Source organism: Pelodiscus sinensis, chromosome 17, assembly GCF_049634645.1.
Source record: "Pelodiscus sinensis isolate JC-2024 chromosome 17, ASM4963464v1, whole genome shotgun sequence".
Lineage (NCBI taxonomy): Eukaryota > Metazoa > Chordata > Testudines > Trionychidae > Pelodiscus > Pelodiscus sinensis.
In genome coordinates this window covers 34,607,953-34,628,190 of record NC_134727.1, presented here as the reverse complement: position 1 = coordinate 34,628,190, position 20,238 = coordinate 34,607,953, and the positions used below count along the sequence as shown (strand labels likewise).

The 20,238-nt window shown below is 42.6% G+C and overlaps 1 protein-coding gene across 2 annotated transcripts in view; it reads left to right on the top strand.

Moving 5' to 3' along the window:
• Positions 1-695: 695 nt before the first annotated feature.
• RNF130 (ring finger protein 130) overlaps positions 696-20,238 on the top strand; it is a 111,065-nt gene continuing 91,522 nt past the window's right edge. Inside the window, exon 1 of one of the 2 annotated variants that reach the window (XM_075900529.1) lies at positions 696-1,656. In XM_075900529.1, the coding sequence (XP_075756644.1) occupies positions 1,398-1,656 (259 nt within the window). In that variant the 5' untranslated portion in view covers positions 696-1,397. The remainder of the gene's footprint in view (positions 1,657-20,238) is intronic. The other variant, XM_075900528.1, reaches the window with a different exon arrangement.

Here is a 20,238-nt window from a genome sequence, read left to right as displayed (position 1 = left end):
GAGAGTTCAACCTGAGGGTGTTGCTACGTCCTTCTGATTTTCCTTTGAGTACATTTAAGGCCAAAGCGGCAGCCTTGGAGACAGAGTGGCCAGATCTTGCTCTCAAGTAGCTGAATCCTGACTGAGTCTGGTGAGTCACTGAAGTTACTGAGGGCATAATTTGGTCCTGTTGTTCACAAGTCACTCCCTCCTGGTCCTAACCAGAAGAGACCTATTTCTAGGGATGAAGGGCATGTCTCTCCCCAGGCCTATTCTCTCCCATGTCCACTGACGAAAAGGCCCATCATTACACCTCGCCACCCCTGCTCCCTGGAGCAACCAGGTCTGTGGGTTCAGCCCTTCCATCCCCATCAGAAGGAGCAGCTCCCAACATGTCCCAACTGGGAGGGAAGGAGTCACTCCCCCATAGGAAGCAGCTGAAACCCTAGCAGAAGGTCAAGTTCTTCTCACATCCTCTCTCTCCCTAAAGCTGAGGTGGGGGGAGGGGCAGCCTACTCATAGCTCCACCCCTTTCCCTGACTGGCCCCGCCCCACCTCCAGACACCTCCCCTCGGTGTAACAGCCATCCCCTATCTATGTGGCCTGGCCTCTGCTGACTGAGATTCCCGCCTCGCCCCCTGGTAGCCCCGCCCCTAAGTGGTCGTGTCTTCCTAGAGCCCCGCCTTCCCCTCATGGCGCTGGGCGGGGTCGGGGGCCCAGCGCGCCTGCGCAGCAGGCGAGGCGCCAGAGGTGGTTTCTGTGGGGCTCGGCTCGACGCTCGCGGACCTGGGCTTTGCCTCAGGAGCGGGTCGGGTCGGCGCTTCGTGGAGCCCCGGCCCCAGGAGGGAGCCGCGCGGGCGGCCATGGGGCGGTAGACGTCAGCGAAGCGGCCGGGGCGGCACCGAGCGGATCCCTGCCGCGGGGGGGGGGCGGCGAGCCCCTGAGGGAGCCCGAAGCTCGCCGGGAGGGGCCCCGCCGGGCGCCCTTCGCTCTGGCCGGCTCCTGCTCCGCGCCCAGCCCAGCGACCCGCAGCGGGGGGGCGCGAGCCGCCGCATCCCCCCCGGCCCGGCAGGTGGCTGCCGCGCGCCCTCCGTAGCGGCGGGGGCACCGACCGGGACTGTCCGCCGGGGGGGGGAGGCGGCTGCCTCGCGCCGCGCTGGTACCCGCGCCCCGGCGGGATGCGCAGCAGCCCGCGTCTGTGAGTCCAAGTCCGGGGCGGGAGGGGGGCTGTGGTCGGGCGCTGCTTGGGGCCACCGGCCCCGGCCCGTGAATGGGCTGCCTGGAGCCCGAGGACTTCCCTGCCTCCTCCCGCGCTGCGAGCCGGCGGGCCCGTCCTCGTGGAGCAAGCACCCGCCCTGCGCTGTAGCCCGAGGAGGCTCGCTCCGTACACATCTGGGCTCGCCAGACGCGGGAGGAAGATGATCCCTCCGTGGACTTCAGCGGATTGGAGCCGTCTCTCGCCCTGGCCGGTCTTGCTGCTGGTTCACTGCTGTGTCCTGCTCGCGAGTGCGGATAACACCAGCCAGGCGTATTACACAGCCCTCATCAACGTGACGGTGTTGAACCCGGACCGAGTCAGCCCTACATTGCTACGGATCGATCGTGGGCGCTACGGGCAGGATTCGCCCAAAGTGGAGGTCAAAGGCCTGCTTCTGGCACCCGTGCCTATCAACGGAGGTAAATGTCGTTTGCCATCTCTCTTCCTGTATTGTGCATGGAGAAGCAGCCCCCTGAAAGTACTAGATCCTTTTTTCTAGGTTTTGGATGCGTGTTTGTTTATTGAGCAAGCTTATGTTGGGTAACACGCACAGCTAACAAAATAAATTTTTGGCCAATGCCTCCTTGTGCTGTGGTGACTAGTAAGCTATTTAACCCACTCTCAGAGTAAATAATTCACCTGCTTTCTGGGTGTCTTGTTGACAGAGCAGTGACCTGTGTACAAGGTTTGCAGATTTTCATTGTTAGCTCTGGTATAGAAGAGGAATATTCATAATCTGTGTCTGTGCTAGTACTGAACAATTGTACAGGGTTTAATATGCTCTTCATTATACACAGTTCAGCACATTAGTCGTCAAGGTTCATATGCCTTCTTTCTGAATTAATGTTGGATATTAGGTATTTGATACATTGCTTTGGTACTCTTGCCAGTGTCAAAATTGCATATCTCAAAACTTCCATGTTAGGTATTTATTAGAAGAACTTGATGTGTATAATTGCATAAAATCACATGATACCCTAATCATTTTCACACTTAACCCGTGTGTGTGTGTGTGTGTGTGTGTGTGTGTGTGTGTACACTTGCACTTACAGGATGGTTGAAGTCACCAAGCTTGCATTCTGGTGTCAGACACCCACAGTATGCTTGCATCTGGCAAAAACAATACACCACATATGTGGCTTTGTGTAATTACACCTTAGCCAGATTTCATCTTTTATTAATATGTGCACAGTTATTGTAACTAGTGTGTGAGCATTTTAAATTAAAATGTGAATTTAATAGCTTTATCTTTTTGTTGTTTACATTCTGATAAATGTGTTTCTTAAAGAATGCTAACCTATTCATATTTTTTTAATGATACTAATCTTGTTAGGGCTGGAACTAAAGCCATTAACTAGGAATACCTAAGCAAGTCAAAATAGGTTTTTTTTAAATGTCATCTCTTGAATTAAGTGATGGATTACAAGAGGTTCACAGATCACTACCTATCTTGGGTAATGGAATTACTTGATAGATCATATCTAGTTCCTAGCATGTTTCCTGGATGCTGCACATATAGTGGAAAATATAAAATGAATTAATCTGCTAGTAGTTGTAATATTGACCTGGAAATGAACATCTAACTTATTTTGGAAAACCCCAAAATGTACATTTTTTTTTAAAGAATTTTAAAAAAGCTTTTGAATTATCCCAATTACTGTCACAAATACTATCATGGTAGTATGTTTTAATACTGAAGGCCACTTACAGGGTTTGGCTTGACTAGACTAAAACAGTGAGTGGATTTGTATTTTGTGCTTTTTTTTAAATGTTAACAAATATGTTTTAAAAATCTAGTATAGTCAAGGCAAGTTGTAGCTTAGTACATGCTAGCTGGTCTAGTTGAAGCCCTGAACTTCCCTAGTTTTTGGAGGTGTTATTTAGAACATGCTAGAATAACACATTCTGACAAACACTTTATAATCATAGTCCAAATAAAACCATAGGACACTTGGGAGGGGAGGATTTGAAATTCAAATATAGGCCATCTGTGCACTTTTGAGTCCTTTTCCCCTCCCCCCCAAGAAAGGAAGGAAGGGGTGGAAAAAAACGTGACATGAAATCAAGGTGCTATCTTGGTGAAGTGGAAAGAGATGCAAAACAGTATCTTCTAGGCTAGGTGGGATTGTATCTCTTTAGCATGTATTGTTTTTCGTATATGAAAGAGTCTAACATCTGGATTTTCTTTGCAGCAAAGTGCTGCATCTTTTATCAATAAAAATCATTGAAACAATCCTTAATTCTATTTTTGCACTTTTCTCTTCTTTTCTGATGTTCATCTAAAGCATAGGTCAAAGGGTGATAGTACAGTATTTGCACTGGAATAACAAGAGAAAGCTTTCGCTAGAATAATAAGAGAAACCTTAGCAAATCCATGAAACATCTTTTAAAAATATAACACAACAAATAATTTCAACTAGGTAGCATGGTGAATCATGAAATTGCAGATCTGAATTATGGCAGTTTGACATGTAATCATTAATGTTTGATATGTTGTCAGTTACTGAACAGGCTCTATTCTGTCCTTAGCCTTGTGAAGAGAAGCCTATAAAGGAAGAACTGACTTACACTTAGCTTTTAATCTTTTATGAAATGCTTTGTATTGCTTTGTTAAAACCTTGCATATTTTCCTTTTATTTGTGCAAAGACATATTTTCCCACAAGTAGAGTGGTATATTCCACAAGAATTCATTTAGTGTAGAGAAGATTGAAATATTTTATTTCATGAACTGTAACTTACATATCTGTTTACATGCATACAGTCTCTTAAGGGTTTTGTTTTGTTTTTGTTGTATTGCTGTATTTCATAAGTGAGCCATAATGCCTCCTTGCTACTAACAGCTGCCCTTACAGTTTACACCTTTATCATTGTCTGTTTAACTTCTTGCAAGACTTTGTTTAGATTGATTTAAGAGCTATTACCATCAGAGTCCTTTAGGACTGTATGTAATCTCTATGTGGACCTGTTACTTAAGATGAGCAGCAAAGACCTTGTATTTGTGGTATTATGTATGCAGATTTACTGATAGTGAAATTAAGACTTGGTACCAGACCACTCTGGCCACTGCCTGTGTTGAGAACCTAAAATGTCCTTGTTTGTGAAAACGTTACTTCAGTGTTCTGTAGTCTCTTGTTCATTGCATATAGGGAATCCTAGAATAATAGAACTGGACGGAACCTCAAGGGACCATCAAGCCCAGTCCCCTGCTCTTATGACAAGACCAAGCACCATCTTGACCATCCCCCATAGGTGTTTATCTAACTTGTGCTTAAATCTCCAATGATGGAGATTATACATTCTCTCTAAGAAATTTATTCCAGTGGATAGGAAATTTAACCATGTGGATAGGAATTTTCTCCTAATGTCCAACCTAAACCTCTTTTACTGCAATTTAAGTCCATTGCTTCTTATCCTATCCTCAGAGGTTACTGAGAATATTTTTCTTCCTCTTTGTAACAACTTTTTAGGTACTTTATGTTCCCTCTGTCTTCTCTTTTCCAAAGCTAAACAAACCCAATTATTTCAAACTTCCCTCATAGGTCATGTTTTCTAGACCTTGAATCATTTTTGTTGCTCTTCTTTGGATCTCCTCCAATGTCTCCATCTTTCCTGAAATGTGGCATTCAGAACTGGGCACGATATTTCAGTTGAGGCCTAATCAGTGCAGAGCAGAGCAGAAGAATGACTTCTCATGTCTGTCTTACAACATTCCTGTTAACACATCCCAGTATGATGCTGGCTTTTTTTGCTTCAGTGTCACACTGTTGACTTGTATTTAGTTATGGTCCACTATGATCCCTAGATCCCTTCAGCAGTTCTCCTTCCTAGACAATCATTTCCTATTTTGTATGTGTGCAACTGATTGTTCTTTCCTAGTGGAGAACTTTTGCATTTGTCCTTATAGAATTTCATCATATTTACCTCATACAGTTTCTCCAGTTAGTCTACATCATTTTGAATTATTATTCTGTCCAAATCACCTGCAACCCCTCTCAGAGTGGTATCAAATGAAAAGTTTATAAGTGTACCTACTTTCTATGCCATTATCTAAATTGTTGATGAAGACATTGAACAAAACCAGTCCCAAAACTGATCCCCGTGGAACCCCATTCATTATAGCCTTCCAGCTTAACTGTGAGCCGTTGATAACAACACTCCGGGAATAGATATCCAAACAGTTATACACCCACCTTATAGTAGTTCCATCTATGTTGTATTTCCCTAGTTTGTTAATGAAACGGTCATGTGAAACTGTATTAAATACCTCATTAAGTGTAGGTATACCACATCTACCGCTTCCCCCTTATCCTCCAAGGTTTGTTTTTCTCTCAAAGAAAGCTATTGGTTTGGCTTGACATGATCTGTTCTTCACAAATTCATGCTGATGCTGAAGTTAAACTGACTGATCTGAAATTTCCCTTTTTATAGATGGGAACTGTATTTGCCCTTTTTCACTCTTGTAGAATCTGTCCTGTATTCCATGATTTTACAGAGATTATCACTAATGGCTCGGCTATTTTCTCAGTCAGTTCCTTGAGTATCCCAAGATTCATTTAATCAGGCCTCAGTGTCATGAAGGCATCTAACTTGTCTAATTTTAACTTGTTCTTTTTCTATATTACTTTCTGAACCTACCTCGTTGTCATTGGCATTCACTATGTTAGTCATTCAATCACCCCCAATCTTCTTGGTGAAAACCGAAACACAGACGACATTAAGCAGCTCTGCCATGTCCAAATTTTCTGGGTTTTGGTCCTCTTCTCCTCTCACTCCCTCTCCCCACTTAGTTGAGTAATAGTCCTACCTTCTTGGTGTTCCTCTTGCTTCTAATATATTTAAATTTCACACACCGTGATTTTTGGGACCAGTTTTGAAGATACTTAACCTGCCATAATGGGACTTCTCATGGTACTGGGCTTTGTACTTGCTAGTGTTTATATGTCTTGGGTCTTCATTAGGGATGTTAAATATCGGTTAATTGACTAGTCGCTTAACTTCATGAATTCTTATCAGTCCACTATTTTATAGTCCCTGGGCAGCCCCTATCCAGGAAGGAGGGGTCTGAGCTCCCAGATCCAGTATGAGCAGGAACTAAGCTTGGCTGTCTGCCTGCCTGGCTCCTCATACAGTTTAAATGCAGAGTTGCAGAGGGAGTAGGTCTAGGACCCAGTGCAAGCTGGGACTGAGCTGGGCTGCTGGCTAGCCTGCTAAAAAATGTACTGGCAAGAGGTGTGTGGGGGGGGAGGGGGAAGTGTGTAGTCTATAGCATTACCGTATAAGCTTTTGCTTATCGGTTAATTGACTATGTGATTACATCCCTCATCTTTGTTTACTTAATATTGATATTTTTAATGTCTATTTAAAGCACATTTTAAGATACTGTAGTTCCATGGTTAAAGATGTGGCTGCATCGTGCTGTAATTTTTTTATAATTTGTTCATTTGTCCTGTCTCTTCCATCCAACAGCTGAAATGCTTCTGGTTTATTACTCTGTCCTGTTAGTATGCACATTAAGACCATTTGTCTTCCCTATGTCTTGCTAAAACTTTGTGAATTTGATATCTGGTTTCAAAAGCTGTATTTCACCCAAAGAAACTTTACTTAATTAGCTGGTAAGTCACTAAAGCGATTCCGTGAATGTAAATAGTGTAATTTGAATGGTTTGGCTGTGTCATAATCAACATAATATGGAAATATAGCCTAAGTATAGATATAATTTTGTAAGTAAATTCATATGAAGGCTGACTGTCTTTCATCTATTCTTGTGTTCTGCACTTAAGTGTATTTTGGATCTTTTTCTCATTATCTCAAACATTATAGCTTACATTTTAAAAAGAAAACTCAAAACAAAGCACTTTTTATCATGAGAATATAATTTCTAAATACACAAGTGACCATAGAATAAGTACAGATGAGAAACCACAGACTACTTTGACATCCGTACTGAACAATGTAATAAAATAATTCTTCTATAGGTCTGTTACCTGCTTTTTCTAGTACTGTAAGTGAGACTATTTAGCATTTTAAAGAATATGCTGACTCCTAATTTCAGTGTCTAAAGTCAGGCCTGCACTAGACCTGGAAGGTCGGCTTAAGGTACGCAACTCTAGCTAAGTAAATAACATAGCCAGAGTTGATTTACCTTTAGCCGAGCTTCGTGCCATCTTCAGTGGGAGACTGACAGGAGTAAACTCACCTGTTGGCTTCCCTTACTCTTCACAACTGCGATGAGTACCAAAGCCACTCTCAGCGTTCAATTTAACAAGTCTTAATTAGACCCGCTACATCAAATGCCAGAAGATCGAATTCCAACGTGGCAAGTGGCGATGTGGCCTAAGACTCTGAAGATGTAGTTTTTTAATAGGGCTGGTATCAGCAGAGATTTTTATAATCATCTCAGTAATCATTGGATTCTTATTGTTTGCTTTATTTTTGTTTATTTCCCTATAAGATAAAATACAGGACTATGTAGCACTTCAAAAACTATTTTGTTTCAGCTATGCCAGACTAACACAGCTACATTTCTATCCCTGGAAGATGTTTTTCTTAAAGGAATTGCATATCTTATATTTTTCAAACAGTAAAAAAATCTAGAATTGGGAATTTGGGGTGGTCAATAAGGTTATAAAATCAAGAAAACTGAAGCATGTAGAACTTGAGTTCACATAATTTGGCTACTGTAACTTGGTTTTCCTTGCGATGCTTAGCATCAGTGGTAGAAATTGTGTACTCCCCATCATGTGGTTTCTTTGGCTTATTATGTACATACCTTGAAAACCCTTGTTTTTCAGCCATTTTCTGTTGAGGTGAACTTTTTTTTTTAACACACGTTCCTTAATTGTGTGAAAAGAGAACTATTGAGCAAAATAAGGCAGTGCCTATGAAACCTGGTTGGGCCTTGCTCCACTAAATGCATACAAATAACATGCATTGTTCTCAAGATTGCCTACTCCCAAATTGTGTGTGAGACAATGTGACAGGTGACTAAACCAACAAACGAGCAGGGAGAGCATTGTGAGGAAATCGTTCTGGCAGAAAATGGGTATGGATACATACAACCTAAATCATGTAAGACAATATGGCTTAGGGGAGATAGCTAGACTAAAACTGTATTGAGGTTTACAGTTCAATAGTGTCTCAATAGAAAAACTTACGTTTTACAAAAAAGTTGAATAAACTGCAGTGAATTTTCCTTTTTTCCCCAACATGAACTAATTACTTCTTGATACCAGACTAATTTGTTTAAAGTGCTTTTCTTAATGTCAGGATCAATTTAGTCAAATCCAATATACTACATTTTGTAGCTAAAATGGTCTTTTATTTAACCTCTCTGGTAGACTTTTAAAAAGTAGTACCTGTATAAATTGTGACCTAGATTTTTTTTTTTTTTTTTTTTTTTTTTAAAGGCTACTGTTGGCAATGAGAGGTAAGAAACTTATACAGCCTGTCTATGAGAGAGAACTTGTTTGTTTGGCGTAACAGACATTCTCACACACAACAAAACTGATACTGTCTCTTTAATAGAGGTAAAGTGGTTGCTGCTACTGCATTTCTGCTGGTAATTTTTCCAGCTAGAGTTGTATCCTGTACATTCTAATCTACCAGCCTTACTAATATTTTTTCTTCACAATCCTGTATGTCTGAATGTTATCTAATCCTCACTTGGACAACTTTTAAAGGAGCTGCCAGGCATTGATGACCCTGTGGCACAGTTGGTTCGATTGTCTGTGTTAGGATTTGCTCTGACGAGAAATATAAATTTATTTTTTCCTTTTGGTTGTTCACCTTTTCTATAGCTTTTTATAAAGTTCTTGCCTTCCTAGTAGCAGCCCTCAGACAGGAAAAGACCCCTCCTTCCTGGACAACTTTTTAATAAGGGTCCCATTTTCAGACATAGCATCAGTGGGATACCTAGCATGCAATCTGGGGGGTTCCGGAGGATTGTCTTCATGCTGCATCTAAAGAGCCAAATATTGAATGTGGTTAAGAATGAAGATGCATCTACAGCATAAGATACTAATAATATAGCAAAGGTGAAGTAAATTAAGGACAGTTACGTGAAAAATCTACAACTTCAGAGAGCACAGTCTGTCTGAAGAATGTCATGCATAGATATGTCAGTATTGGCCTAAGTCTAAATGAGGCTTCTTCAGAGGTTCTGTTTTTCTTCATACCCTCTGCTGTCTTGTTTAGTAATGAATCTCTATCTTCCAACTCGCTTCCATTTTCATTTTCTGCTGATTGGAAAAACTTACGAAAGGTATCCTTGTATATGAGGAAGACAGAGCAGTCATGACAACAGCCAGCTCAGGACAGTGGAATACCCCCAAAGGACAAAGATCAGAGACCTGAATCCAAGGGCATAACGTAAACTGGCTAAAGGTCAGGGCCACCCAGGCTGGAATCTCAGCCTAGTTTCCTTCTGTGGAAAATGCACAGTCTTGTAGTGACAGATCACATCATTCATGGCCTGTGTAGCAAAAATGGGATATAATCACATCATCTTTCCAGAACAAAACTGTTACCAGTATGCACCATGCATAATAAGGGAAAGCTGAACACTAGCACAGACAGGTTTGGCTAAAGAAAGATGAAGTCCAACATCCAGGCAATGTATCTACTAGCTTTCTCTTGCAACCCCGCAGCATCTGTCTAGTGTCTTCCTTTTCAAAAGGAGGATTCAGGGACTCGGACTGCAAATGGTTCTTCAAAAGATTAAAAGATTGGAAAGAGAAAACACTTTTCATTCACCAGCACCACTTATTTTGAGGAGAACTGTTTCACACACAGCAAGTAGATCTACTCATATTTCTACTATAGAGTGACTTGCCCTTTGTCACAAGGACCAGTCCTGCACTGAGAGCGAGGCAGCCTTAAATCTAACTTTCTGATGCAAGAAGTTTCGACTGTAAGGGGGATATTCTGATACGGTCACTATGTCTGGTCTGAAGGAAGACATCCCCAATATGATTGATTTGTGATGTGGTCAAGCACTGGTTCAGGAATTTGGGACATTCTGCACTAGGGATGTGAAAACCCATTTAAAAGTTAACCCCTATAATTTTAATTGGTTAACTTTTGGAGGGCTGGTGCAGATCAGCTGGGGCTTCACCATGGCTGCATTCCCACTGTCTCTGTGGGTAGGGATCCTGCCTACCATGTGCACTCTAGGCAGCGGCCGCCACATCTGGAGAGCTAGCTAACTAGTTAGCGGTTACATGTTCACACGCAGTGGGCAGGCAGGGAGCCAGTGCTCAGGGGGAGCAGCGCAGGGGGCTCTATGGGAGATGATATGCACAGGGAGCCAGCTTGAAAGCTGGCTTTCCTCATGTACCATCTCCCTGCTCCCCCCCGAGCACCTGCTCCTGCCTCTCCTCACTCATGCAGCTGTTTCTGTGGTAGCAAGGGGAGAAGGCAGCTCTGCGGGAGCTGGCACGCCCAGGGAGCCAGCTCCCCATACGCGCCAGCTCCTATCTATCCCCTTGCTTACTGTTTCAGAGGCAGCAAGGGGGGTGTGTGTGCGCGTAACCAGTAAGCCCAGACTTATTGGTTGATTGTATAAATGACAACATGCTAATGCCATAATGGGTAGAGAGAAAATAAGTCTTATATGAAGTTGGGGGGAGATGCTCGTTGCTAAATTTTAGGAAAACTGATATTGCATTTTTTTCTCAGTTCCCAAATGTCATTCTTCTGCTATGTCAGCCTATGTATGTATGTATTATAGATACATATCTATTAGATATAGGGATAACCCTAACCCTACCAAAGTCAAAGCTGTGCAAAATGTGTGTCAGACCATGAAATCTGGTGTCTTCCTATGAAATATGGCCTTTTATGTGCTTTTACCTTATTCTATACAGGTTTCAAAGGGGAGACCAATATTTCTCAAATTGAGAGTCCTGACCCAAGAGGGAGCTTCAGGAGGATCACAAGGTTGTTTTTAGGAGGGTCACAGTATTGCCACCCTTACTTTGGTGCTGCTTTCAGAGCCAGGGGTGTGGTGATTGTAATGATGGCCCAATGCCCAGATCTGAAGACAGCACTCTGCTAGCAGCAGTCCAGGAGTAAGGGTGGTAATTCCATACCCATGTCTCCCTTCTGTACTGCTGTTTTCAAAGCTGGGTGGCCAGAGAATGGCGGCTATTGCAAGCCAAGGGCCAAGTTTGCAGGCAGCAGTACAGAAGAAAAGGTGGCAATATCATACCATGCCATCCTTACTTGTGCGCTATTGCTGGCCGTAGCTCTGCCTTCAGAGCTCTGTTCCTGGCCTGCAGCTCCACTTTACAGTTTTCCAGCTCTGAAGGCAATGCTGTTGCCAGCAGCTGCACAGAAGTAAGGGTAACTACTGCAACGCCCATACAATAACCTTGTGACCCCACAACTTTTTTGTGTAAGAACCCTTACAATTACAACACCATGAAATTGCAGATTTAAATAGCTGATGTAATGAAATTGATTTTAAAATGGTATAGCCTATGACCATGATATTGTCCAAAATTGACCATGAATTTAGTAGCGTACTATATATAATATCGATGCACCACAGGTACGCTCCATGTGTTGCAGGTAATGCAGTCTGATATCCAATTATACAACAGATGCAAAAGAAACTAAGGAAAACTAATAAGCAGCCATAACAGAGCAGATAAGAAAAACAATGTCTATTCTCTTATAATCTGATAGGTTGACCGCAGGCCAGGAGTGGGCAATAATTTTTGGCTGGGGGCCACTTCAAAAAAAGAAAAGGTGGGGAAGGGTTCGGGGGGGGAAGTTACTGGGGGGCAAGGGTCGAGGGAAAATTGAGCCAAAAAAGTCACCTGCCCCTTTGAGGGTGGCCATTTTGAATTGTTGTTCTCTGCCACGGAACAGTTTAAGAAACACTGGTGTAGTTGAACTGGTCCTGATATAAAAGTTTTGTCTGACCAGGATTCTACCATCATAGATAGATAGATAGTAGCCCGATGTCTGACTCTGTAACACTGAAATGCTGGTGACGCTGTTGCCTGAGTCATGTCCTTCGCCTCCCGCTGAGGCGCCTGGCTGACTTCTGCACAGCTCAGCCAGGCCATCGCGTGGGAGCAAGTGGCGCAAGCGACTGTTTGGGCTCCGCGGTCTCCCGTGTGAGGCAGGAGGGGGAGGAGAAGAGAGAGAGAGAGAGAGAGGCAGGAGGCAGAGGAGAGCTGGGGGAGGGGCAGGAGGAGGAAGAGCGAGAGACAAGGAGGCTCAGAAGAGAAGACAGACATGGAGGAGAGACCTGAAAATCCCATCTTATGACAGGCTAATTGGCTAGTTCATAATAATAGGCCACAACTGAGGGATAAGAATTGTAAGTTTGTCTGAAAGAAATGTCTGCTGCATTTCCAATCTAAGTTTGAGGAGGGAGATACCTATCAAATCATATTCTTTAACAGATACAAATGACATAGTTTATAAAATCCTTACATTTATCTTTAAATTATTTAAACCTATACCGTGTTACATAAGACTCATCACTTCAGTCAGTAGACTTGCTATAAGCAGATTAATTGAAACAGAAGAGGGGAGATGTTTGAATGACTTACTGCTAAACACTGGAGCCCACTAGTCATGAGATGATATAGCAAAGGCAAGTTGGCATACTCTGAAAAGACTGTCCAAATTTCATCACTCACTTTCAGAGTACGTAGCAAATATAGGGTAAGGGACATGGGGCAAATACTGATTGTGCTGGTCCTAAGATGGATCTGTATGCTGGTAACCGATCACTCTGAGTTAGTCAACATAATTATACTTGTATCTATTGTGAAAAGTATAAAAACAGCTTTCTATATATTGATACTTTTATGCAATCATGAAATGACACAAATGGCTTCTGATGAGATCTCTTCATATGTAAGTGATTTGTATTAGCAATCACTTAAATTACTTTTAAATTGCTTTTCATTATGTCATGGAGACCATCCAGCTGATATATTTGAGTCCTAAGCTAGTGAAAAATATTGTACATTCCAAATGGATTCTGAATAACTGAGCATAGATGACGGATGATAATGGACAACTATTGACAATTAAACTTGCTGACTTAGTTCAGTTATCTGTCCCTTACAGTGCTGATTGATATGGCCAGCACTCACATATAGCAGATACTTTATAAATTCTGTAAAAAGGAAGTGTGATTCCCTGTAATAGTTAGATTCTTTGGAGTCTATTAAAAACCATAATAAAACACACAAAAACCTAAAGTACTGAGACTCTCCATTAGTGTTACCTATACACTGTCAGCAAAAACAGACTTATTGAGCTTATGCTATGTGCATAGGATAGTAACTTGAGAGATGTTATAATTATGGTAAATTTAGAGCTGTTGTAATGTCTAGTGGTATCTCTAGCTAGGATATATTTATAATAAAATTATATCTTCCTTTTCTAACATTTTATAAATACCATCAGAAGACTGTTCCCTAATGTTTTGTCTGCTATGGGAGTCTGCACCTTAGTGTAATTTTAAATTTTTTACTTGTCACTTCTGGTTTTGGTCATTAAGTGCTTCTTACAGGATTGCTATGCTACATTTTATCCACCTCTCTGTATTGTTTGGGTTACTGTTGTACCTTTTAGATTTCATGATTTGAAAATTTAATTTTCTCTTCAAGATTATATTTTTTGTCCCTTTTTAATAGAAAATTTAACTATAATCGTCCCACAGTTGTCTAGCAGGGTTTGTAAAGGCCTTTCTCTCAAATGGTCCAATATTGGCCATAAAGACTTTTTTCAGGTTTGCTGCCTAACTGAATCAGTAAGTTACAATACAAGAAATGCTGCAACCGCTTTTTGTAGTAATTATTTGACCATCACTTAAGGTTGCCAATTTTTGAATTGTTCAAAACTCGCCTGCCCCTTCTCTGAGACCCTGCCTCCCACTCACTCCATCTCCCCTTCCTCCATCGCTTGCTGTCCCCCACCGGGTTTGGAAATGGGGTTGGGGTATGGGAGGGATTGAGGGCTCCAGCTGGGGGAGTGGGCTCTGGGGTGGGTCTTGGGCTGAGAGACTTGGAGTGTATGAGGGGGCTTAAGGCTGGGGCAGGAAGTTAGGGTGCAGGAATGGATGAGGAGTGAGCTCTAGCCATGTGGCACTTACCTCAGAAAGCTCCTGGAAGTGGCTGGTATGTCTGGCTCCTAGGTGGAGGAGTTTGGGGGCTATGTGCACTGCCTATCCGTAAAGGTGCCACCCTTCCAGCACCCATTGGCTGTGATTCCTACCCAGTGGGAGCTGTGGAACCAGCACTTAGGGTGGGGGCAATGCATGAAGCCCCTGGGGCCACCCCTGCACCTAAGAGCAGGATACAGCAACCACTTTTGGGAGCCACGCAGGGAGCCTGCTTTAGCCCCGCTGCACCACCTGCACCACCAAGGCAACAGTACAGGGGAGGATGGAGGGAGCCAGTACTCGGGAGGGAGTCATTGTAAAAGCTGTCTCCCCATGAGCACCAGCTCCTGTGGAGCCACCTGCCCTGCCTCCCACTGCTGCCTCTGGTAGAATGGAGGCAGCATGGCGGGGGGGGGGGGGGGGGGGGGGGGACAGATGGAAACCAGTGTATGCAGGAAGCTGCTTTCAAGCCAGCTCCCTGTGCATATTGGCTCCCATGCCCATGACGATGCCTACCTCCTGCTTTTGCCTCTTTATCAGAGGCTGTAGGGAGAGAACAGGAGGGAGCCAATGCTCACAGGGAGCCGGCTTTTAAGTCGGCTCCCTTCAAGCACCAGCTCCCACCTGCCCCCTCTCTTTGTGTAATCAGTGGACATTTTTGTGGTTACCTGTTTACACAAATAGTTGATAGTTAACATCTATAGTGCTGACTAGAACCAAAAATGTCCCTTTTCGACTAGGTGTTCCAGTCAAAAACTAGATGCCTGGCAACCCTACCTTCACATGGACTGCTGGCTGACTGCTAGCCTCTCCCATTCAGTCAGGGGCATCTGCTCTTGTCCTATGTGGTCCTACACCCCCTTCCTCTGTCCCTATCCCTAAGTAGCCCTGCACCCTCACTCAGCCATCCCTTCTCCTCCTCTTTCTCTCATCCTCATGTGGACCTGCCCTCATTCAGTCTTTGCTCCAGTCAGTCCCCAACCAGTAACCTTTCTGAATCCTACTCTGTCTCCCCAGAAGCCCCATGTGCCTTGCTCTGCCTCTTTGCAATCCTGTGCTGCCTCCATCTGGCCCCATGGTCAGGGTGCTTTGAGCAACACCGCCTTTCCTTCTCCCTGTCTGCACTCCAACTTCCAGTGAGCCAACTGCTCTATGTTCTGCTGCCACAGCAGGCCCTATTGGGCAAAAGGCATAAATGCAGAGCATCTTCTGCAGAATGCACTTCTCAGGAGAGAAAAAGTCTGGCAAGGAACATGAATTTTGCATGTGTGCAGTAGCATCAAATTCCCTAAGGAGTATGTGGGGGATGATTTCAAAATCATTTGTGTTATGTGCAAGAGGAATTTTTAATGCTGTGATCAAACAGTGATAGCATTAGAGATATAAGTGACTAGTGGACTATCCAATAAGCGTAAGCTTATCGGATAGTCAGGTAGTGACTTGGCTAGTCACTTCTTCCCCTTGCTGCCAGTTCTCTCTCTCCTCTCCCCCCCCCCCCCCCAAGCACCATCTCCATGGATGGCAGGGAAGGCAGAGGTATAGCGGGGGACCGACTGTGAGCTGGGAATCAGCTGTCCTGGCTTATACCTGGTCTCCTTCCCCCCGCGCACGCGCGCACACACTGAGCTTCAACACTGCTGGCTCTTAATGCATTTAAAAGGCAGAGCCACAGCAGAGTTAGCTTCCAGAGCTGGGAGCTAACCCTTCTGTGGCTCCGCAGTTTCCCTTGCTTATTGACTAATCGACAGGTCGATGGAAGTTCCATTAACTAGTCAATTATTTGATTAAATGCAATGTAACATCCCTAGATAGCATAAGAATTATAACAGTCATTTTCATGTATAATGTCTTTTAACTGTTTTCATTGTGAATACTTAATAAAATGGTTTTAAAGGGGAGACCATCCCTGCTAATGTTTGAATTGAATTGGAAACAATGTTTGTCTATCTCTTGTGTAAGATATTGCTGTCCCCTTAAAGGCTGAATGTTCTAAATTACTGAAGAATAGCAAAATGCAATGATCCCATCAAACCATTAATAAAAAGTCATACAAATCAAATGATTACATGACTTGTTCCTAATCCTTATCCCCACAAAAGATAAAACTAGCTATGAAGTGGCAACTAACAACAAATAGTGTCTTCTGTTGCTGTCAGCAATAGTTTATTCCATTAAAAAATAGTTTGATTCGTAATAACTTTTCTTGCTAAACTTTGATGTGTGGGGAGATAGCGATTTGACTTAATGTAAAAAATGTATGGCTAAAATTTTCACACACTTCTAAAATCCTGGAGTGAGGGTCTGTATTAAGGCTTCTAGGCTGCCATTTTAGTTTCAGTGGGCCTCACAGCATTGGGTGATCTGAACATCCTAAAAACTACATCGTCTATTTACAACGGGATGCATTAAAAATGGAGCAGTCATCAAACTTTCTTACCCCATCTATTTAATGTAAATATTTTGTCTTTGTTTTAGAGATGTCAAGGTGTAGATGACTACGTGATTAACTGATAAGCTCAGGCTTATTGGTTAATCCTGCCAACTATGCACATTTCGCCCCTCCCACCTTCCACGTTGTGCTGCTGTGTCTGTTAGAGAGGCAGCAGCACGAGCTGGCAGGGAGCTCCTTGGCAATTGGGCCCGGGCCCATTGGCTGTCAGCCCCGGGAGGCAGGACCATCTAATGATTGTGTAACTGCTAAAATTTAAATTTTAAATTTTAAAATTTAAAATTACACACTAACACCCATACTTTGTTTCCTATCGTTATTAGTCTTTCGTATTTTATATTGTCCATCTACTTAGCATTGATAATGATTGCAATGAAAAAATTAATTTCAGAATCTGATTCAACTATTATTCCAGGATAAAATCAGCATGTATTTGCGTTTTCTTTTAAAGCAAACTTAATATTATATATAGTTTCTGCTTTGTGAGCTGCAGTAATACAAAATAAAAATTGGAGACAGTAGAATATCCTCTGAGTTTTCATTGTTAAGCCAAGAAGTGTGTGTGGCATTCTGGTTTTACCTTGAGCCACAATTTTGGATGTGTGTTTTGCCACAGTTACTGAAATCTGATTTTCCTGGAGAAGGAGAGAGAGAGAGATGCCTTTTACTTTCTGAGAATTTGAATATTTTATTCCCCTGCTCATGATATCCCATTTTCTCCATTTCCTAGGCTACTGCTCTAAACCGTGGAAAGTAATATTATATTATATTGCAAACCGCTTTATCTAAATAGAGGCAGTCAAGCTTGACATACTTTTTTTTTCTCTTGCAGAGTACTATGTATTTGATGGTTTTAAAAAAAACTATATATGCTCCTTTTGCTTTTGTAACGAGTTTATTGCACTTTTTAAATAAAAAAATACAATACACAAAGATACATTTAATATGATACCAGAGCTCCTAGAATACTTCTGTGCGATTCAATTCAAGTGATTAACACTCACCATAAACCTTAAAACAAATGTTATGTGTCAATGTAGTGGAAGCAAAAGCCTGCTTGTGAAGCAAGAGATTCCAGTTTCAAACATTTTTGTTACATAGGCAGTTCAGAAAATAAATGAAATTAAAATTTAATAATTCAGCTAAGTAGCTTTTATTACAATGCCTGAAGTATTCTAATCTAAACTTGTATATCGTTGATGGTTTTTGAAACCCAGGTACTTAATTTATTTGCTAATTCTTACAATGTTGTTGGAAAAAACATTTCCTGTAAAATTACTTCACTCAGGCAAGTGATCAAACAATTTTATTTAAAATTAACTAATACAGATTTATCCATCCAAATTAAATTGAAGTGGATGGTAATCTTAAAAAATTTCAGAAGAGATCTTCTGAGCATTTGAAAGCCCCGTTTATCATTCTCCTGTTTTTGGAGAGAATGACCTCACTGCATGTTAAGCAATGGATACCTTTGTCTGGCTTGCTGAAGGGTGTTTTCCCCTTAATGGCACCTAGAGAATTACCTGCTATGTGGAGAAGCTTTGTACCAGGTCAGTGGGGGGGCGGAAATGCTAGGTGACCAGAAGAAAAGAGGACTCTTTATGCCCATGTCTGTGCAGTAAGGATGTTGAGAAGCAGGCAACTGACTAATCCTACGGTCACGATTAGTCAGTAATGGAAGGCAGGGTCCAGGAGTTATCCCCACTGTGGCTCTGCAGTTTAAATGTAGTAGGAGCCAGGCGCACAGGGATAGGTCCTAGACCCCGTGCAAGAGTAGCAGCCCTGGCTCGTGCCAAATCCTGGACCACTGCACTTCTGTCCTTTAAACTGGCTCTGCTCAGCACAGACTCTCCTGCGCCCCCTTTTGCTGCCTCTGATGCAGAGGCAGCAAAGCGGGGGAAGAGGAGAGGGAGGGTAGGCGGGTAGTCACTACGGGTACGTCTAGACTACATGCCTCTGTCGCCAGAGGCATGTAGATTAGGCTACCAGACATAGGAAAATGAAGCGGCGATTTAAATAATGGCCGCTTCATTTAAATTTACATGGCTGCCGCGCTGAGCCAACAAACAGCTGATCAGCTCTTTATCGGCTCAGCGCGATAGTCTGGACGCGCGGGTGTCGACATCAAAGGCATTTGTCGACCACCCAGGTATGCCTCCTGGCGACAGAGGCATGTAGTCTAGACGTACCTGTAGTGACTAGACTAGTTGCTTACATCCCTACTGTGCAGTAAAACCCTTCTTTTTTTCACCTGAACCAGGCTGAGCAGCACTTGCTTTCCTACTCATGGAAGTAATTGAAATACCAGGTTTCATCATGATCAACTATGGTATTATTCTGGTCTCTCCAATCTTGGGGTCTAGGAAGGAGTTTTTTTCTTATCAACACATTGGCCAAACTGAGATGGACATTTTTGTCTTCCCCGCAGTATGTTGGGGCTTAGTGAGGAGCAAAGGATAAAAGGGGTGGGAGGTAGGCTTTGATTATGAAAGCTTGAAGCAGATGTCCAATGCAGTACTCCATAGTGAATGGATATAATGATTCAATAAAATGGGGTGGGAAAGAATTTAAAGGAGATGTTCTTTGAAGGTGTGGAAGCAGGAGGTTTGGGACTCCTATGAATGCTATTGTAGGGAGTCAGCTCCCCTTCTTTACCTTTCTAACCCTCAAATGAGGGTTAGTGTGTTCCCAGTAACAAGTTGGCTGGGTTCAGGAGAGGTAAGGAGTAGGGTTGCCAGCACCCCATGGGTGTATGTTTAATGAGTGTGGAATTACTTGCACTGCACAATTTCATCTGCCAAAATCTAGTCAGGTAGAAATAAAGTTGCAGCATAATTAAAGCACATTCAGTATCTGCTGTCCTTCCAGGATAACTGGATAATGCTTACAAATGCATTCTGTTTGGATACCTGTTCCATTTAGTAAGCCGGATGGTTTTGTAGTAAATGTAACACACAACTTTGCCCAGAAAATGCAGATTGTCTTGGGTACCACATTTTATTACTTTTTTTTTTAAGAGTACAAAGTTGTAGCATATTTGAATTACTTTTTTAAAATAAATTGCTGTGTGAAATGCTTTTAGAAGCCTACCACATTTAAGCAGAACTACTATTGGTTTTTAACCTTATTGGTAGCTAGTGATATTTTTACTTTCTGGAAGCTGAAGGATATAATATTGACTGGTTCTTAAATACCATAGATGTTACACTTTGCTGTCTTTAAGTTACTATTTAACAATGCTAGATTTCTTGAATGAGGCAAGCATTAGTTTCTCTGTCTTGTTTCCAGCTATGTGCAAAGAGTACCACTTGTCATGGGTCTCAGCTGTTGTATCACAAGTAATGTATTGTACCTAGGTTTTTCTCCCTTTAGTATGGTGCATTGGCTTCTTATTGTCCTAGGAGAAATTGTATGACACATTT